General features: G+C 60.2%; 2 protein-coding genes across 2 annotated transcripts in view; one reads left to right on the forward strand and one right to left on the reverse strand.

Moving 5' to 3' along the window:
- Positions 1–15,003, reverse strand: part of PTSG_05192 (dynein cytoplasmic 1 heavy chain 1) — an 18,513-nt gene extending 3,510 nt beyond the window's left edge. Inside the window, exons 1-8 of the mRNA XM_004993713.1 lie at positions 14,650–15,003; positions 14,348–14,403; positions 14,158–14,198; positions 13,896–14,010; positions 13,370–13,590; positions 12,991–13,160; positions 10,042–11,761; positions 159–9,695 (exon numbers count right to left, since the gene is read on the reverse strand). Of these exons, the coding sequence (XP_004993770.1) occupies positions 159–9,695; positions 10,042–11,761; positions 12,991–13,160; positions 13,370–13,590; positions 13,896–14,010; positions 14,158–14,198; positions 14,348–14,403; positions 14,650–14,807 (12,018 nt within the window). The 5' untranslated portion in view covers positions 14,808–15,003. The remainder of the gene's footprint in view (positions 1–158; positions 9,696–10,041; positions 11,762–12,990; positions 13,161–13,369; positions 13,591–13,895; positions 14,011–14,157; positions 14,199–14,347; positions 14,404–14,649) is intronic.
- A 287-nt stretch (positions 15,004–15,290) lies between these two features.
- PTSG_05193 (serine/threonine protein kinase) lies at positions 15,291–20,736 on the forward strand. Its single transcript, XM_004993714.1, has 3 exons — positions 15,291–19,158; positions 19,471–20,147; positions 20,462–20,736. The coding sequence occupies exons 1-3, from the start codon at positions 15,395–15,397 to the stop codon at positions 20,587–20,589; spliced, it is 4,569 nt and encodes a 1,522-aa protein (XP_004993771.1). The 5' UTR covers positions 15,291–15,394; the 3' UTR covers positions 20,590–20,736.
- Position 20,737: the final 1 nt, after the last annotated feature.

Genomic DNA, 20,737 nt, shown 5'->3' on the forward strand with positions numbered 1-20,737 from the left:
TTTGGACATACGGCAGCAGCGCTCGTCACCATCTATAACCCCTCTCACAAGACCGCATCAGCAACGGTGTGCTTTTGTGTGACCTGCCAATGTAGCACACACACACACACACACACACACACACACACACACACGCACGCACGCACGCACGCACGCACGTCAGCACTGCCGACGGCAATGGGCAGAATGTCCTTTCCAGCGGCAGCGGCGCAGTCGTCAACCTTGACGGAGGTGTCAAAGCCCTTGACACCACACAGGAGCACAGGCACGCTCGCCTTGATCTCCGTGGTCACCACATGCTGCAGATCGGCCTCCGACGAGGAGCTGGCAAAGCCCTTGCCCAGAATGTGCTCCACAAACACGTGCATGTGCGCCAGCAAGCGGTCTGGTCGTGCGGCCTGCAGGAACAGCAGCTCCCGCAGCAGCCGGTACGGCACAGACTGCGGCGCGTCGCTGTGCAGCGCAGACACAAACTTGGGCAGCTCAAGCTCCGGCCGCGCCAGCGCTATCCAGTGCGCAAACTCACCCTGGTGGCCCTTGATCTCCGCCAGGAGGTCTCCAAACGCCGGCACGTTGTCGCGCAGCTGGTGCAGCGCGTTGGCCTGCTCCTCCGTGGCCGCGCTCGGCACCAGGAAGGCAAAGTCGGACTTGCCCAGCAGCACGCCGCCGCCAGAGAGGAAGTAGCGCAGGTCCTTCTCCGGCAGCTGGTCGTCCGTGCCCTCCACGCGGAAGCGCGCAAACGTCAGTGCAAGTGGCAGGCGGTGCTCGTGCATCATGCCTGGTGCAACGCGCTCGTACACAAACTGGAACAGGCTGTCATTGATCACGCGCAGCCGCTCGTCGTGGTCTGTCAGGCCCTCCAGCCGCGGGTTCGCCTGCAGCGTCTCCAGGAAAATGTCCAGGAAGAAGCGCAGCGAGTACTGGTAGAGAAAGTGCATGTGCGCCATCTGCTGCAACGTGAAGTAAATGGAGCTGCAGCGCTGCGCCAGCGGCTGGTACATGCGGCTCGTCTTCTCCACCGTCGCCATCACCGTGTCTGTCTCGTCCACCTTGGCCTGCACCTCCATGGCGCGGTTCTTCAGCTTCTCCAGGTGCGTGATGACCTTGTCGTCGTCCAGGATGCTGCCCTCCGCCTTGTTCAGCGCGTCCAACAGCTGGTTCTCCAGGTTGAGCAGCTCCAGCCTAAACTCGCCCTGCTGCCGCAGCAGGTCTGTGCGCTGCTCGTCAACGTCCGGCCGCTCGTACCGCAGCGCCTGGTTCAGGCACTGCGTCTGCAGCGACCCGGGCGTGACGGTGAAGTTGATGAGCGTGACGCGGCTGCAAATGTCCATGGGGAACTGCACCGCCGGGTTCTTCGTGATGAGCTTCATGGAGAAGGTGGGCGAGAGGTCAATGTCCTTGCCAGCCAGGTTGATCATGATGCGGCCGCCCTTGCGCTGCACGTCGTTGGTCAGGATCGGGTTCAGCAGCGCATCAAACTTCTCCGCGTCCTGGATCAGCAGGTCCGTGCCAAACCGGATGGCGCTCTCCACGTCCTTGCGCAGCTTCACGGGGTCCAGGAACGACGTCACCACCATCTTGTTGTCCGCGTTGTACTCGCGCATGATAAACTCAGCCGCCTGCCCCGCCGGGTCAATCACCAGCGGCGTGCGGATGCTGCGGCTCAGCATCACCGCGTTCTGCGAACACAGCTCGTCCTCCGGCAGCGCGTTTGTCTTCCAGCGCAGCCGGTCGTCCGGGGAGGACAGGTACTCCGGGATGCCGTCCTCGACCCCCGGCTTGAACTCGATGCGCGCCTTGGACAGGTGCGTGATCCAACGCGCGAGGAGGGCGCTGCGGTAGCTCTGGTCAAAATAGCCCGCGTATCCAACAAACGCCGCGCTGATGAGGCAGTCGCCGATGATGGTGGACATTTGTGCGTCAAAGTCGGCGGCGCTCGTCGTCCAGCGGTCCTTCTCGCTGGCCAGGTTCTCCAGCAGCTTCTCGCTGCGCGACACCTTGTCCGACACCGTGGTGAGGTCGTTCTTGATGGCCTCCTGCTCGCTGATGAGGACGGCGTACTCCGCCTCGTACGTCTTGATGGTCTCCTCGAGCTCCGCCACCAGCACCTGCAGCGCGTCCTGCTGCTCCCGCATGGCCATCGACTCCTCCTCCAGCTGCCGCAGCTCGTTGTTGAGCGGCTCCACCTTCAGCAGCTGCTTTGCGTACGCCATCTGCGCGTTGGCCCACTTGACCAGCGGGCCTGCGGCCTTGCTGGCGCGGTTGGCCTTCTCAAACGTAAACAGCTCGTTGGTCAGGTACGAGCTCTCCATCTTGCCCATAATCTTGCTGGTGATGGAGTTGGAGTCAAAGTTCATCACGTCCGAGGTGAAGTGGTCCTGGGCGATGATGCTGCGGATCTTCTTCCAGTCGGTCGTGTGCTTGCCCAGCAGCGTCACCACGCCCTCCAGCGCCACCTGCACCGCCTGCGGCGGCTTGGCCAGCGTGCGAATCTCCTGCAGGTCGCGCTTCTTGATGCCCTTGACGGCCGCCTTGGCTTCCTCAACAGCGGGCGCAACCGCCGCCAGCTCGGCCTCCACCTCGGCCTTGCGCGCGTCCGCCTGCTCCTGCTTCGCCTGCAGCTCCTTGTCGATGTTCAGCGACTCCTCGCGCTTGGCGTTGGCCGCCTGCTTCTTGCTCAGCATCAGGTCCAGCTTCTCCTTGGCCGCCTTGGACTTGGCCTCCAGCTGCTGCTTCTTCTCCGCCAGCGTCACCTGCAGCTCCGCGACCGTGTCCCGCGTCTCGTCAATCTTCGTCACGCCGTTCAGCAGGTGGCTCTTCTGCGCCTCCAGGTCCTTGCGCTTCTCCGTGTGGAAGCGCGACAGCTGCGCCACAAACTCCAGGAAGTGGCGCGGCGTGATGTCCGTGGAGCGGCCCTCCTGCTTCAGCAGCTGCCGCGCAGCCGCCTTGGCCGTCTTGTGCACAAACACGGCCGCGTTGTGCACGGCGTCCGCGTGCGACGGCGTGGCGTCCTGCAGGGCGTCCACCACCACGGGGAAGTCCATGGGCGGCTCGTACTCCGGCTTGGCGAGCGGCACCTGCGCGGAGAGCTCGGCCGCCACGCGGAACAGCGCAGAGTCGGGCCAGTCGCCAAACCAGTCCAGCACGCAGCGGTTGAAGAGGGCGGGCGAGGTGGTCGCCCGGTCCTGCATGCCGCCTTCCGCCGGGCACATGGTAAACACAATGTGCAGGTTGTCCATGACGTTCTGGGAGAACCAGCGGTAGAGCTCCTCGTTGTCGTCCAAGTGCAGGTTCTGCCGGCGCGACGCCTCCTTGCACTTGGTCATGAGGGCGGAAAAGTCGTCCCCTTCAAACAGGCCCGGCACCTCGCCGTTGGCCAGCAGCGTGTTCATGCGCTCCAGGAACGCCGTGTCGGTGATGTTCGACTCGTCCAGGATGAACACAATCTTCTCGCCCTCCACACCGGAGCGCTTGAGCAGCTCGCGCAGGTCCGCATCAAAGTCGTCGGGCGTGTACAGGTTGTGCGACTTGATCTGCACCACGGTGAGCTGGTTCATCCATGCCACAAAGCGGGACAGCGTTGTGCGGCCGCACCCGCTCACGCCAATGAGCAGCATGTGGCCCTGGTTCTGGCGGAACACGCGGTCGATGCGCAGCACGTGGTCCAGCACCTCGTCAAACAGCACCAGGTTCAGGTCCACCTGCTCCTCCGTAAACGACTTGAGCTTCTCCCGCACAAACTCGCGCAGGTCCTCCTGATCCACGGGGCCGTACTCGTGCGTGAGCCAGTCGCTGAACAGGATGGGCCGCTGCAGCGCCGCCCGCATGTCGATGCCGGGGAAGTGCTCCTTGGCCACGTCGTCCACCTTCTCGTCCGTCCACTGCCGCTCGTCGTCGCCGACCAGGCGGTCCTGGAACAGCCGCAGCGCCTCGTGCGCCCACACGCGCACCAGCCCGTTCAGGTCCAGCGGGGTGCCGCTGCGGGCGAGCGGGGTGATGGCCTCCGCCACGCCCTTCACCCAGCGCGTCATCTCGCGCGGGGAGTAGATGTAGTGCGGCTGCACGTCCGCCGTGAACCGCCGCTGCGACTGCGAGTAGAAGGACACCATGGCGTCCGTCAGGTTGTCCGCGTAGCGCTCGAGCGACGGGTGCATGCGCAGGATGGCGCGGTTGAACGTGCCGTAAATCTGGCGCAGGGACTCCGCGCCGGGGTAGTCCACGTACACCACGGGCACGTGGCGCAGAAAGCGGTGGGCGAGCGGCACGCGGCCAGGGTCCGTCGGCGGGTTGCACGCGCCAACAAACTGGATGCGCTCCAGCTTGACCCAGCGCCGGTCCTCCGTGCGCCAGAACCCGCCGTGCTCCACCAGCTGGCGGATGAACGTGATCACGCGCACCGTGTTGTACTTGTCGGGTGCGGGCAGGTTGCACTCGTCCATGAAGATGACCAGCCACTTGTTGAGCTGCGCGGGCGCGAGCACCAGGCCGTTGGGCGTTGTGCGGTACTCGCAGTACTGGTCAAACGTCTTCATAATCAGCTCGGGCGTCGTGCTGCTGCTGAAGTTGAGGCCGGCCACCTCAAAGTGCGGCAGTGCGCGCAGGGCGCTGAACAGCGTCATGGTCTTGCCGGAGCCCGGCGGGCCACAAAGCACAATGGGCAGGTGCTCGCTCAGCCACGTGTACAGCAGGTCCTCGTGGCGCACCGTATCCAGGGTGGGCACGACGACGCTGGTGCCGGACACCTTCTCCGCCTCAATCTCGATGCGCGGGACGTCGTGGGTCCACGGCTGCCACTGCGCGTCCGGCAGGGTGACCTTGAAGTCGATGATGGCGCCCTGCTCCACGGGCGGCAGCTCCACGGTGGTGCTCTCCGTCAGGAAGCGGCTCAGCTCCGTGCGCACGTCCCCGCGCGAGTCGCCGACGAGGCACCACATGAGCGAGTACATGAAGCGCTTGCTCGTGTACTCCTTCACCTGGTCCTCCGTGAGCTGGAAGTCCGGGTGTGTGGCGTTGTACTCCGTGATGGAGCGCGCCGTCTGGTTGAGCATGCTGAAGAGTGCGTTGATGCAGCGGCCGTCCGTGTAGTCCATCACGTGGAACAGCGACCTGGCGTACTGCAGGGAGCGCGTGACCAGGCCGTCCTCCTCAAAGAAGGGCTCCAGCGTGTCGGCCACCTTGCGCTGCGCAGCCAGGCCCTCGGCCTTGTCTGCCTGCGTCTGGCTCATGTCGCTGTCCACGGGCACGTTGCGCAGGAGCCGCAGGAAGCGCTTGTAGTGCACCTGCAGCGTGAGCACGTCCTCGCTGAACCAGATCATGCCGCAGCGCGAGACGGTGGCCAGCGTGGCGTTCTTCAGGTCCTGCACCTCAAACAGGATGCGGATGTTGCTGGGCAGGTTGAGCCGCTCGCCGTTGGGCAGCGTCAGCAGCTTGTTGTCGTCCAGCACGCTGTTCAGGTTCTCCACCCACTCCGGGTCCACGTCGCCGTCAAAGATGATCCACTGGCGCCGATTGCGCTCGCCACGCACGTCGTCAATCACCTTGCGCACGATGGAGGTGAACAGGCCGTCTGTCCACTCGCGCGTGGTCGGGTCGAGGAAGCCGTACAGCTCCTCCTTGGTGATGGCCTTGGGGTCAATCACGTACTCCTCGGCCTCCCTCTGCTCCAGGCGCCGCAGGGCCTCCAGCAGCACGCGCCAGGCAACCGACTTGCCGACGCCAGAGGGGCCGACCAGCATCAGCCCGTGGTTGAGCTGCGTCACCTGGTACACCTGCAGCACCTTGTTGAGCCACGTCTTCGAGGGCACGTAGTGCTGCTCCTCGCACACCTCCAGGATCTTGGCCTCCAGTTCGGCCAGCGGAATTTCGGGCCGCTGCACCCCGGGGAACACGTCGGTCAGCAGGCTGTCCAGCAAGGGGATGTCCTGGGCCACCAGCTTGGGGATCATGGTCTGGGTGATGCTCTGAATTACCACCTCCTGCTCGTCAATGGCGGAGGCCACTTCCTCCTCATCCACGCTGCCGCGCTCCTCCCGCATCTTCTGGCGCAGCGCGGCCAGGCGCTCGCGCTTGATGTTGCCCGCGCTGACGAGCACGGCCTTGAGGGAGCGCAGGCCAAAGTCGTAGTGCGACTGCGCGGAGAGCTGCTCCTGGCACAGGATGAACAGGGGTACGACCTTGCGCGAGAGCTGCTCCGCGGTGCGGAACCCCTGCGAGAAGAGCATAACCTGGGCAATCAGCTGCCTGTCCGGCTTGGTCATGGCCAGGTTGCGGAAGAGCTTCTTGAGGTTGTCCGGTAGCGGGGAGCGGCCCGCGTAGCCCGGGTTCATGGTGATGAAGATGGCCATGCTCGGGTTCACGGACACGGTGCGGCCTTGAAGCGACACGGTCATGGCCTGGCGGGCGGCCTCGCCCTCCAGCATGCCGCCGGCCTTGATGGCCAGCTGGATGCTCTCAATCTGCTGCGACACCGCCGAGAGCATGCTCTCCTCCAGGCGGTTGAACTCGTCAAAGCAGCCCCACGCGCCCACCTGGCACAGGCCCACGAAGATGCGGCCCATGGCGTGGTTGTCAAACGTCTCGTCGCAGTTGAACACCAGCACGAAGCGGCCCAGCTGCGCGCCAAGCGCCTTGACAGACTCCGTCTTGCCCGTGCCTGCGGGGCCAAAGGGGCTGCCGCCCTGCCGGGCAGCGAGGGCCTGTGTCATGGTGAGGAAGCAGCGGTCCGTGAGCGGCGTCTGCACAAGCTTGTCCACGAGCCCCAGGTACTCAAACCCGTAGAAGAGGCTCACGTCCGCCATCTTGATGGACAGCTGCTGCAGCACGTCCGTGTTGTACGCGTCAAACTCAAAGCGCATGTTCTGCAACCACCTAAAGTCGGTGACGGCCGCCACGCGCTCGTCAATGAGGCCGCGGGTGAGGTCGCGCTTGTGCACGAGCTCCGTGATCATCTGCTCCAGCTTCTTGCGGCGGATGGGCGGCTGGTGCTGCAGCACCGTGTCGGCCAGGGCGTTGAGGGTGGTGATGACGGCGTCCAGTTGCTCCTTCAAGCCCTGCTTGCCGCCGCCCGAGACGAGCGCCTGCTGCACGCTCTCGGACCACGCCACCTGCGCGCTGAGCACGACAATCTGCGCCTGGAAGGCGTCGAGCCACTTGAGGTAGGAGGAGAGCTCAAAGGAGGTGGCCAGGTGCTTGATCTGCGTGGTGGAGCGGTTGAGCAGCGAGGCCAGCGCCACCTTCATCTCCTCCTCCAGCGCGGTGAGCCAGGCGTTGATCTTCCTGTCCTTCACCTGCACGTTGTTGGTGAAGGGGACCACCTCGCCCTCGCGCGAGAGCAGCGCCTTTGCGGCGTCGCCCTGCTCCGTCAGCTCGACGCTGTTCAGGCCCGCGAACATCTTGCGGAAGTGCTTCTGGATGCGGTCCACGTTCTTGCCGTTGCCGATAATGTCAAGCAGGTCCTCGTCGCCCACAAAGTAGAAGCGCGGGAACGACGCGCGCTCCTGCTCCAGGTACTTGCTCAGCGCCTTCTGGATCTTGTCCAGGACGTCCTTGAAGTGGTGCAGCGTGCGCTCGAGGTTGGGGATGTTGAGCACCTCCAGCACCATCGGGTTCTTGGACACCTTGCGCATCAGCGCCACAAACTCGTTGCTCAGGCCCATAAACTTGTTTGTCTCCGTGGGCAGGAGGACCTTGAGGTCAGCGCTGCCGGTGAAGATGCCCTCCAGGTACACCCACTGGCGCTGCACGTCGATCCACACGTCGTAGAAGAGGGTGTACAGGGTGTTGAGGCGGTTTTCCCAGGCCAGGGCCTCCTCCTCAAACACCTTGTAGTAAGGGGACAGCTTCATCTGCGCCAGGTTGTTGATGTGGTCCTTGGCCAGCGTGAAGAGGTCGTCCCAGCCCTTGATGAGCTTGGTTTTGTTCTGGTAGTTGACCATCTCCAGCTCGTACGCCTGCCAGGCCTCCTTGATCTGCTTCAGGAACACCTCCAGCGCCTTCTCGCCCTGCGCCTGCAGCACGACGCGGTTGATGGCCTCTGCGTTGCGCTCCAGGTCCACCGCCCACACCTGGCCCAGCGTGAGCGTGACCATGTCCCACGACACGCCCAGCTCCGAGGTGAGCATCTTCCAGTGGCGGCTGGTGAGCGTGTCGCCGCGCAGCACGCTGATGGTCTCGTTGACCTTGATGTAGGAGCGCGCCTGCTGCAGCAGGTACTCGTAGGCCTCGTACGACTTGACGCGCGCGGGCATGCGCTTGAGCTCGTCCACGATGCCGTTGAGCTGGCTGCGCAGCTTGGTGGGCACGACGGCGCCCCACTCCGTGGCCTTGAGGTCGGACATGTGCTCCACGACGCGCGACAGGTCGTGCCAGGAGCCCTTGAGCTCCATCAGCTCCTCCATGCGCGAGGGCAGCCGCGTGTCCTCCTTGATGTCCAGGTCGAGCGCCGTCTTGGCGCGCACCAGGTTCTCGTACTCGTCCCTGAGGCGGGTGAACCTGCCCTGGAAGATGTTGAGCACGTTGACGGCCTCGGCCGGGTTGACGTCGCCGCCCATGGGCTTGTTCTTGTCCCAGTCCGCCACCAGCTCCGCAATCTGCGCCTCAATCTGCCGCTCCTCGGAGACGACGCGCATCTGCAGGCTGGTCACCTGGCCCGCAATGGCCGTGTGCCTGCGCTCCAGGATGCTCAGGAACGCCTCCCACTCGCCCTCGAGCTGCTGCACGCGCAGCCAGTCGCTGGGGAAGGGGAACCGCTGCCGCTCCAGCAGCTTCTCGCCAGAGACGAAGCACTCAAACTGGGCGGTGAGCGGCTTGACGCGCTTCTTGGCGCCCTGGATGACGCCAATGTAGGTGATGCTGTCGGATGTCTTGGCAGCCTCCAGCGACATGGCCTCCAGCTTCTCCCGCAGGCCGTGCACCTCGTTGTAGAAGCGGGACATGTGGTCGGCCATGGACGTGGCAAAGTGGCCGATAATCTCGCGGTGGATGGCGTCGTACTTCATGGCCACGCGCGTCTGCACCTGGCTGTACTCAATGTCCACCGCCGCCAGCGCCTTGCTCGTCTCGGACGTGTCAAAGTGGCGGCGCGCGCGCTTGATCTCCGTGAGCAGCTGCTGCCACGCCATGAGGTCGTCACCGAGGGAGGCAAACACGTTCTCCATCTGCAGGTCCCACAGCGACTGGTACTGCAGCCACTCGCCCACGTACGCGTCAACCTTGCCCGTCTCCACGTCAATCAGCCGGTGCGCCTGCACCAGGTCGGCGCCGTCGTTGGGCAGCTTGGCCAGCAGATTGCCGTACTTGGCCACAGACTTGGTGGCGTTGGCCGTGTCAAGCGGGTCCGTGTGCAGGCGGGCGAGGCTGGTGACCACGGACAGGTGCACCTGCAGCTGCTGCACCAAAGCCTGGCGTGCGCTCTCCACCGGTGGGGTGAGCATGATCACCTGGTTGCGAATCTGCAGCTCGTGCTTGGCGCGTGCAATCTCGGGCAGGTCCTCGTCGTCCTCCACGTCCGCGTCCCAGCTCTCCGCTGCACGAGAGGCGTGGGCGAGCGCCTTGGTCCACGCTACGAGCGCGTGGTGCAGGCGTGCCGCGAGCTTCTGCTCCACCTGCGCATTCAGGTCATCACACCACTGCTGCAGGTTGACGTACTTCTCGGCCTTCATCTTGTTCAACACGTCCTGCCCACGCTTGATCAAATCCTGCAAGGTGAAGAAAACGGGGGGGAGGGGATGTTGAGTGAGGTGAAGGAAGAAAGAGTGTTGAAACAGGAGAAGAAGGAGATGCGAGGGAGTGTGGAGTGTGTGTGTTGTTGTTGTTGAGAGGCAGGGAAAACGCATGAACCAAACACGTGCACACATGCACAACACAGGCACGCACAAAACCAAACACGCAAACACAAACACACAACCCCAAACACATCAACACACATAAGCACACAACCCCAAACACATCAACACACATAAGCACACAACCCCAAACACATCAACACACATAAGCACACAACCCCAAACACAATTAGCACACCAACACGGGAGCGGAACGCACTTGGAATTTCTTGTTGCTGTAGTCGCAGGTGGTGAGGGAGGTGAGCATCTTCTTGATGCGGTCGTCATAGCCAAAGAGCGCCTGCACGCGGCGGTGCAGCTCGGTGACGTTTCGTGAGAGCTCGTACGCATACGCCTCCAAGGGGCTCTCCCAGGTGAGGTCCATGCCGTAGGCAATCTGGTCGTGCACGCGGTTGTACCAGCGCGCAACGAGCGGGGTGAGGTGCGGCCTGTCGTCCAGCTGGTTCATGGCGATGGAGTACGTCTTGATGCTGTTCTTGAGGGAGATGACATACGGGTACAGCATGTTGGCCTTCTTGGCCTTGACGACGGCGAGCTTGGGCACGCGGGGCACGTTCTTGAGCCAGCCCATGATGCGCACCTCCTTGGCCATGGTGATGAGGCGCTCGTGGAAGTTGACAAACATCTCCAGGCGCGTCTTCTCGCCGCGGAACAGCTCAATGTCGAAGATGGTGTTCTTGAACGTGATGTCCTGCGTCTCAATCTCCTGCAGCCAGAGGTCGTACGGGTTGGCCTGGCGCAGCTTCTCCTTGAACGTCTCGCCGCGCTCCTTCAGCTCGCGCCCGTCCACGTGCTTCATCCAGTTGGGCCCGAGCACGTGCCCGACGCGCTCCAGGTAGTCGTCGAGCTGCCGCTCAATCTGCGCCATCCAGATGATCTGCCCAGAGGTGGGCGGGATGTCGCGGGCCGCGCTCATGTGGCTGTTGTTGCTGTTGTGGTACTGCATCTTGAACTTCTTGTGCAGCTCGATAATGTCGTCCTTGACGTTGGACATGAGCTGCTTCTGGTACGAGCGCACGGCGTTGCGGATGCGCGGGCGGTCCAGCAGCGCGTAGTAGTGGCGGAAGATGCGGAACATGTCCGACGACTTGGCTGCATGGTCAAGCTCGTGGCACAGGTGCTTGATGATGGTGTCCTCCACCTGGTTCACGCGCGCCTCATAGCTCTCGCAGGCGCGGTCCCACGCCCGCTGGCCCTCCTCCTCCAGGTCAAGCACGTCCACGCTGCGCATCTCGTCGTACGCGTTCTCCACCTCGGCCAGCGCGTTGTCCTCGTCCGCGTCGGGCTCAATCCCGCGCTGCTTCAGCACCACGGAGATGCGCTGTTTGAGGTCGTCATGGCGCAGCCGAAAGTCGTGCACGAGGGCAAGCCGCTCCTGCAGGGCCTTGTGCTCGGGGACCACACGCCGAGCAGTGGCCCGCCCGCCGCGCTGGGTGCTGCGCAGCTCCTGGATGATGGTGCGGAAGTCGGACTTGTCGTTCCACTCGCGGAAGAGCTGGTTGCACTGGTTGTACAGGTTCTCAAACTCGGGGATGGGCATGTGCATGAGCTTCTTCTTGGAGAGGATCTTGAGCAGCTGGCTGTTGACGTCGCGGGAGATGGCCTTGATGAGCTCAATAAACCGCTCGCGCGGGTACCGCGTGTGCTTCACCTTCTTCATGTGCTGGAACACCTCCAGCATGGCCTCCACAAGCTTCTTGATGTCCGTGGCAATGAGGATGGCGTTGATCGGGAAGTCCTTCATCAGCGTGTTGTAGTCCAGCACGGTGTCGTACATGGACAGGTTGGTGTCTGTCTCAAAGCTCTTGAGGATGGTCAGTCGCTTGGCCTCCCGCAGCACTGCCAGCGTCAGCGTCACGTCGTCCTCGGCCAGCCGCACCTTTAGCTGCGACAGTGCGCGCTCCATCGACAGCCAGAACCTGCGTGTGTGTGTGTGTGTGTGTGTGTGTGTGTGTGTGTGTGTGTGTGTGTGTGTGTGTGTGTGGCGTGCGTGTGTGTCATGTGTGTGTGTCATGCACGTGTCATGCACGAGCCATGCGCGTGAGAGCAACTTACAAGCGTCAACAAGGGCCATGCAGAGCTTGTAGTACATGCCGGCCTCGTAAGGAGTGTGCTCAATCTGCACCGCACGACACGATTGGAATGTGTTTGTTTTGGAGGGAGGGAGGAGCAGCAACCGTCGTGGGAAACATCATGCATGAGGCACCATGCGGTGTGTTGACGCACACACATGCGTAGCAGCAGCAACAGCAGCAGTAGCACCAGGGCATGTGGGGGACAGACAAGCACGCACACACAAGCACAGACAGACATACACACCCACACCCACACATACCCACACATACACACACACACACACATGCAAACACACACACGCCCGCACACATCAAATACACAAGCAACACACGCCATAGCAGCACATACGTCATTCACATCGAAACATGTAGCGGGGGGAAGCACACCGCATTCTTCGGGGATGGGCATGTGCATGAGCTTCTCTGGAGAGGATCTTGAGCAGCTGCTGTTGACGTCGCGGGAGATGGCCTTGATGAGCTCAATAAACCGCTCGCGCGGGTACCGCGTGTGCTTCACCTTCTTCATGTGCTGGAACACCTCCAGCATGGCCTCCACAAGCTTCTTGATGTCCGTGGCAATGAGGATGGCGTTGATCGGGAAGTCCTTCATCAGCGTGTTGTAGTCCAGCACGGTGTCGTACATGGACAGGTTGGTGTCTGTCTCAAAGCTCTTGAGGATGGTCAGTCGCTTGGCCTCCCGCAGCACTGCCAGCGTCAGCGTCACGTCGTCCTCGGCCAGCCGCACCTTTAGCTGCGACAGTGCGCGCTCCATCGACAGCCAGAACCTGCGTGTGTGTGTGTGTGTGTGTGTGTGTGTGTGTGTGTGTGTGTGTGTGTGTGTGTGTGTGTGTGTGTGTGTGTGGAAGGGGGTTCGTGTGTAAATTGGTGAGCGTGTGTGGTGAGAACTGAGTGCGAAGAAACAGCATTGTGACAAACTCACAGATGAAGCCACAGCCTCAGAGATATGTGGCACACCCACACCACATAAATGCACACGCACACAGGTTGCGCACAGGTTACGCACATGCATGCACACATGCACCCACACGAAGACGGACACATGCACACTGCACCTGATTTCCTGGCGCGCGCTGCCTGTGGAGAGGTCGCGTTCGAGGCGGGTGACCTGCTGAATGTCCTTGATCCAGCGCAGCACCACCCGCTCAAGCGACTTGACGTACGCGTCGTCGTGCACCAAGTCCCCCATGTCAGCAAGCGTCGGGCTGCGACCGGCCTTTCGCGCCTGTTTGGGAAACACAGAGGAGGGATGGGCGGAGAAACGTGTATTGGTGCGTCCGTGAGGCAATTGCTCGACCGCGCAGTCATCATCACACGCACACACGCACACGCACGCACGCGCCGCACGTGCGCGCGCGCGAACATAATGCACCGACGCAGACACACACGCGAACGCACACACGCATACAGATCACGCAGCGCCATGCACCGCACCTCGGAGACCGCGGCGGCGATGGCCTTCTCAGGCACAATCTCAATCTGGGGAATGTCTGTATCCTGCTGCAGATGCGAGAGGAGTGTTTCCAGCTCGTTGATGGCCTTGCTCGCAGGCTTGATGCTCTCCTTGTCGGCAGCACCGGACCCTTTTGCCAGGCTGTTGAAGAATGGTTGTACGTATTGCTGCACCAGCGCATGCAGCATCCCAAACGGCTTGCCTGGCGGGTTGTGCGTGTATGTATGAGAGTGTGTGCATGAGTGTGTGTATTTGTGAACGTGTGTTCGTGTTTGGTCGTGTGTGTGTGTATTTGTGAACGTGTGTTCGTGTTTGGTCGTGTGTGTGTGTGTGTGTGTATTTGTGAACGTGTGTTCGTGTTTGGTCGTGTGTGTGTGTGTGTGCTTGTTTCTGTTTGTTTGTACTTGTTAAGACGACGTGTGTGAGGGATGCAGTCAGCATGGCCAAAGTCTCCAGTACATGCACAGGAATGGCGCTCGATCCTTGGTCATGTGCACCACAACTCACCGTCAGAGAAGACAACACAGTGCAGCTGCAGCGCCAGATCGTTGGGCGCGAGCGGGTCTTTGGGATTCTTCTTCACAAAGGCACATGCTGCGTAGCTTGCACCTAAGCTCTTGATCTGTGTGCGTGTGTGTGTGTGTGTGTGCGTGTGCGTGTGCGTGTGCGTGTGTGTATGTGTGTGAATACGTGAGCGAGTGTGGTTGTGTGTAAAGGCTGCCATGGGTCAGTGTCAACACCTGCGAACACAATACTTCAGCAAACCCACCTCATCCGTGATGATGATCTCTTGTTGGTCGTCTTGGTCACCTAGAGGTTCAATTGAGCCAGTGGATGCAAAATGTGAGCACAAGCGCAAACACACAACATACACACATATACACGCACGCGCACACAGACTGGGATGGGATCCAACCAAACACTGCTGCGTCAAACGCAAACAGCTGCCAAGAACGCACTTTTGCCTGTGTTTCGGTGGACCATGAGCGCTCGCTTGTTTGGATCGGCGGCAAAGCTACACAAGTGGAGAGAGTGCGTGTTTGTGCGCACGTGAGGGACAAGAGTAGGTGTGGAGTGCGAGAAGCGTGTGTGTGTGTGTGATGTGAAAGTGCAAGCGACCCAGCAAGACATGGCAAGAAGGGGGGGGGGGTTCACTTGTTTGTGCCGCACACCCAGACACAAAGCACACACACGCACGCACAACACAAACACCACATATGGCCATAATGAATGCACAGAGGTTTGCTGCAAAGGAGTTCACCTGGTGAGGAGTGGCTCTGCCTCTGCCAGCGTGTCAGCGAGGCTGGCTTCGCCGCCACCAAGTAGAAGTGGCACAACATCGCGAAGATAGTCCACAATCTCTTTGGTATCAATGACCTCGGCAACATGATCCGTGCCGTTCAGCTCCTCCGCACTCATCGCGCTGCTGCTGCTGCTGCTGCTGCGCCTGCGGAGTGCCGTCTCTCGTTCCCAACACGCTTCCTCTTCCTCCTCTACTTCTCCTCTTGTCTCTGAACTTCAGTCCACTCTACAGCAATGCACACAAAGAAGCAAGCAAGCAAGCAAGAAGCGAGCGAGCCTTCTCCGTCGTCGTTGCAGTGGCGGAGGAGAAGCGGCAAAAATAAACAATTCTCTATTTTATCGTGCCGTATGGAACGGGCCCAAACAAGGGGAAGGGAACAACAAGCGAACCATTAAGAGAACCTTCACAGAGGTCAGACAGTCATTTGTCGTTCCACTGCTTCATGCACAAGAAAGTCGAGGCACACTGCAGGCACTGAGGTGAGGCGGAAGCCAGAGAGGGTCATCCCTTCTTCCCTTCATCCGCACACACACACACACACGCCACATACCACCTGTGGTTTTCCTTCAAGCCTTCAGGGCGCGCACATGCGTGCACAGCTCGACCTCAAAGCAAAAGCTCAAAAGAAAGAAGCAAAGGACTCTAAGGACTGGAAGCAAGACAAGAAGCTTAGAGGAGACTGAAACTCCTCACAAACTGAGGCATGGCGACCAGCAGAAGCAAGATGACTAAGGCACAATCCAGACGAACCATCCAAGGCCGATGTAGAGTTGCCGTCAGCCCCAACAAGCAGGCTGTTTTGGTCCTGGCAGGTGTCCTGCTATTCTTGCTATTGCCCTTACTCTCGGCAGTTGCCACGCCTGCTACTCCAACTCCTGCCCAACCGCTTGGCGATGTCGACCTGACAGCGGATGCCCATGAACAAGCCTTGCACGAAGGCAGCACTAGCACTAGCACCAGCACCGAGAGCACCGACAACCACTTCCACAGCACCGACGACAACAGTGCAGCCATCTGCCACGACGCCCGAGTCGCCCTTGAGGTCGTCACGGAGGCAATTCTCTTGACCACAAGGAGCGAAGAGGAAACGCAGGAGGAGAATTCGCAGGAGGAGGTGGTTGCAGACCACAACGGCGACAAGCTCCCCATGCATGCGCACTTGCATGCGTTGCAGCGCGTCATCAACGCCCACTGCCAACAACAACAACACCAACAGCAGCAGCAAGATGAAAAACAACAACAACAGCAGCAGCAAGGAGGGCAAGGAGAAGACACCGACGACAACAGCAGCGCCATCCTCAAGGCTGTCGCACGAGCTGCTCTTCCGCTGCAACATGCCTCGCCTTTCCCTCTCCTTACCCAGCAGCATCAACGTCAACAACAGCAGCGGCGGCGGAGAGACGTTGTGGCAGAAGCAGAGCCCCCCACGGACTTTGTCTTTGACCGCTGCACCGCTTCAGCGATCATCAAAGGCAATTGCACGGTGCCCGCTTCTGAAGACACCATCGCTGGCGGCACGTTGACCATTGCATTCGATGCACCAAACGACGCCACAGCCCTGTTGGAGGAGATCGAACCCAGCTCGGAAGCTGCCACTGCCGCAGCTCAACTCTGCAACTCATTGCAGCCACGTGCCTTGGTTATCGCGGGCACCGTGCACAACACCGATTTGGAATGGGTACTGAGCCACACACAGTGCACAACAGTCCAGCGTGTGAATGTCACAGGCCTGCTTGGCCCAGACTTCTTCTTCAACACCTTCAACCCGCTGACGAGTATTCTAAAAATCGAGATCCGTGATAGCAGTTTTGTGCGCTTGGCTCAGAACAACCAGGATGCATCCCCCCATCAGACGTTTGCGCACGCTGGCCAGATCACGTCCATCCTCACCCACAACACCCTGGTGGGTGGCATAGACCAAGGCGCTTTTGCAGGCATGTCGCAGCTACGCTCACTCACCCTGCAGCGCGGGCGGCTGCGGGAGATCACAGCAGAACACTTTGCGGACTTGACCAATCTTCGCACGCTCACTCTGCGCCGCAACCTCATCACACGCATTGCGCCTAACGCCCTCAGCTCAACAACAGCTTTGGAAAGCCTGGACCTGAATCAGAATGGCTTCGGAGAGCTGCCCGCCACTTTGTTCGAGGCCCCAGTCAATCTCACCTCCATCAACATCGGGGTCAACTTCATTGAAACCCTCCCCGAAACCATCTTCTCGAACCTCGCCAAACTGAAGCACCTATCCATCAACAACTGCTTCCTCACCACGCTTCCGCCCACGCTGCTCCATGCCAACACCATGTTGCACCATATCCACTTGCGAGAAAACAAGTTGGAGGTTCTCCCGTCTGCCGTTTTCTCCAACCTTTCGGCATTGGAAGAGCTTGACCTGCGCCGCAACTATTTCACAGAGATTGACCTGTCTTGGTTTGCGGCCGAGATGCCAGCTCTGAAGTCGTTTGACTTGAGCCAGAACAACATCGAGGTACTGCCACAGAACTTGCTGGCAGCTTTCCCTGCCCTTCGAACGCTCCAGCTCCAATCAAACGCGCTGACGAATCTTCAACCAGGAATCATTTCTGAGCACTCCCAGCTTGTTTCCATTGACCTCAGCTACAATCAATTGGTCCAACTTCCACCTGATTCGTTTCGCAGCTTCCCAAACCTTGAAAGGCTCGCACTCTCCAACAATGCATTGGAGGTCTTTCCTCACAATGTGAGCCTGCCCCAGTTGAGAATTCTTCGACTTCTGAACAACCCCCTCAAAACAGCGGTTGATGTGCAAAGGCTTCAACGCTTGGAGGAGCTCCGTTTCAACGGGCACTTGTTGTCAAAAGTTGACATCACACCGTATTTGAACCTGCATCGACTCCACTCCCTATCGGTTCGACCAGCCACTTCTCTCGAGAGCACTCTCATTTTTCACGAAGGCAGGATCAACACCACGAACCTTTGCCGCCTGCGACACCTGAACATTCGGAACATGCACTTCTCTGGTTTCCTGAGATGGCTGGTTCAGCACCAGGTTCAACTTCGCAGCCTCTACGTCGGCGCCCCACATATGAATGCCATGACAGCCCCTGTTAGTGAAATATGCAGTGCGTTGGCATCAGACGTGGAAAGCCTCGCCATCATCAACACCGCTTACGAAGAACTACGTCTGTGTCCAAACACCTCCATCCAAGCCGTGTTTCTCGATCAAAATCACGCTTTGACGACCGTTGAGGTGGAGTCTCCGACTCGCACCTTAAACGTGTCATCCTGCCCAAACCTGGAGACAATTCACGTGCCAGTGGCCGAGGTGCTAGACATCAGTCGCACCAAGGTCCCTTTCCAACGCGGGTTCTGCCGCACACTCGGCACGCGCGTCCTGGTCGCACAGCAGTGGCAAGAGCGCGGCAAGCCCGACGTTCAGCGGCTCTCGCCATTGCTTCTGCAGTGCATTGTGTTTAGCGACGTTGAGGTTGTGGACCTGAGCGACAACGACTGGATCGACCAGCCGCACCTGCTCAATGCGCCACTCAACAGACCGGTGGCGTTTCGGAAAGACCAGCCAGACGCTGCATTGTTTGGGGTGGTGCATTTCCGGCAAGTTATCCCCAGCATTGAGCTGTTTCGATCCCCGGTGGAGTGTCGACTGCGTGTTACGACTCAACCTACGGGGGAATCACGCACCATCCACACAAGAGTATGGGACACAGTGTTCCTGTTTCGCTGTCAGTGCTCATCTGGTTATATCGCAAGAGGAGACAAGTGCATCAAGCAGACAGACAACCCCGTGCCGGTTGCGTTGGGCACTGTTGCCGGTGTCTTGGCGCTGCAAGGCGCACTGTTTGCGCTGTTCCGCTGGTATCGCCGGCACAAGCAGTTGCGCGCCGAGCACGCCCTCAACATGCAGCTGCTCTCCGAGAAGGACGCGGAGGTGCTGGCGCTCAAGGCCGTGTGGGACATTCCGTTTGAGGAGCTTGACCTGTACCGCGAGCTGGACAGTGGTGCGAGCGGCGACGTGTGGGAGGGCGAGTGGGACTCGGTGCATGTGGCGGTGAAGGTGCTGAAGCTGGGCAACGTGTTCCTGGACGCAGCGACGCAGCAGGAGTTTGAGAAGGAGGTGGCGTTCTTGCAGCGCACGCGGCATCCGCACCTGGTTCGCTTCTTTGGCGCTGGCACAAACCCGGTGACTGGCGCGCCGTTTCTGGTGCTCGAGTTTATGGCGCTCGGATCCCTGCGCCAGCTGCTGCAGCGCAACCTGCAACAGGTGTTGACAGAGACCAACAGCACCAGCGCTTCCACGACCGCAGAAACTGCTGCGCCGACAAGCGAGGACTTGGATGACTACACAGTCGTGTCAACAACCAGGCACTCGGTGCAGCCTGGTCTCTTGACTGTGTGGGCGCTGAAGCAGCGGCTCGCTGCGGACATTGCATCTGGCATGGCGTTTATCCACAGCCTCGGCAAACTCCACAGGTGACCTTGCGTGTTTTGTTTGGGGGGGGGGGGTTTGGGGTTGGTGAGTGTGTGATGCGTGTGTGATCTGTGCGTGTGCGTAAGTGTAATACGTGTGTGTTGTGTATGTGTGTTGTGTGTGCTTTTGTGCGTGCTTTTGTGTGCTTTTGTGTGTTGTGTATGTGTGTGAGTGTGCGTGCGTGACATGTGCGTGCGTGCGTGTGTGTGTTATGTTATTGCCTGCTTGCGCCCTCCTTTCCTTTCCACATGCCTTCACTCAATGCACACATTCTGCACACAACGTAATGCACGCATGCGCCCCATCGGACGCAGAGATCTGAAGAGCGGCAATGTGCTGGTGTCGGCGAACCTGCGGGCAAAGATCACGGACTTTGGAACCGTGACCCAGCGCCTGAGTTCACAGCAGGTGCATTCTGCGGGACCACACCGCAGCAGCGGAGGCGGCTGGTTTGGCCTTGGCTTTGGGCTGCCCGGCACCCACAATCACAGCAGCGACAGGAGAATGAGCAACAACAACAACGACAGCGACGACGACGACATAGGCAGCAGCGGCAACGACAAAGACAGTAATGGCAGTTCAAGCGTGCTGGCTGGGGCTGGGTTATCGTCGTTGACCACACCAGCGTCGTCGTCACGTGGTGGCGATTCAGAGGCAGCGCAGGCCAGGCTGCTTGCGGCGGCGGCTGATGGTGCTGCTGTGAATGACGATGTTGCGTACGACGAGGAGGTGGCTGGCATGACGATGAGCATGACCATGACAGCCGCTGTTGGCACGCCGCTGTACACTGCGCCAGAGGCGCTGACGGGGACAGCGTACGACACCAAGGCCGACGTGTTCAGCTTTGGGGTTGTGCTGTGGGAGATTGTGACGCAGCGGAAACCCGACTTGATCAAGCAAGAGTTTGGGGACGGGTTCTGCGGCCCGATGCTGTCCACCCTCGCATCCTTGCTTGCATCCGGCAAGCGGCTCCGCTTCCCTCCATCTTCAGGTGAGAAGAAAGGAGGGGGTGATAAGAGACGGGGGCGAAGAGGAGTTTGGGGTTGAGGGGTTGGGAGGGGGTTGGAGGGGGTGAGGGCGAGTTGTGGAAGTCGTGTGTGCTGTGTGTGTGTGTATGTGTGTGTGTGTGTGTATGCTGTTAGTACTGCGCTGTTATGATGCTCTTTTGTTTTTCTTTTTCAACACTCCCCTGCCAGCCTACCTGCCCACCGTCCTGCACCCCAGTGCATGCACAGCACAGCACGTCTTGTCCCCAGCTCCTCACAATACCAGCGCATCACAATGCCTACTGCCTTGGTTGTGCAGGCAATGAGGAAGCGGCGGAAGTGCTGTTGCGCAACCTGGCGCAAGAATGCATGGCACAGGAGGCCAGGGAGCGACCCACCTTCCAGCAGCTGAAGGAAAAGCTGCTCGCAGCTCTACCCGGCTCTTAAGCTGCGCCAGACAGCTAGACAGCCATTGCTTGAGCCAATTGCTCTGTGTGCGCAATGATGAGGGTTCATCCTGGATAAGATGCTTGAAGGTGTTTGTGTTTGTTGCTCGGTGTATTGAATTGTGTTTGTGGTTCCCTACTTGCCTGCT

This window comes from Salpingoeca rosetta (assembly GCF_000188695.1).
Source record: "Salpingoeca rosetta unplaced genomic scaffold supercont1.12, whole genome shotgun sequence".
In the NCBI taxonomy this organism is placed as follows: Eukaryota; class Choanoflagellata; order Craspedida; family Salpingoecidae; genus Salpingoeca; species Salpingoeca rosetta.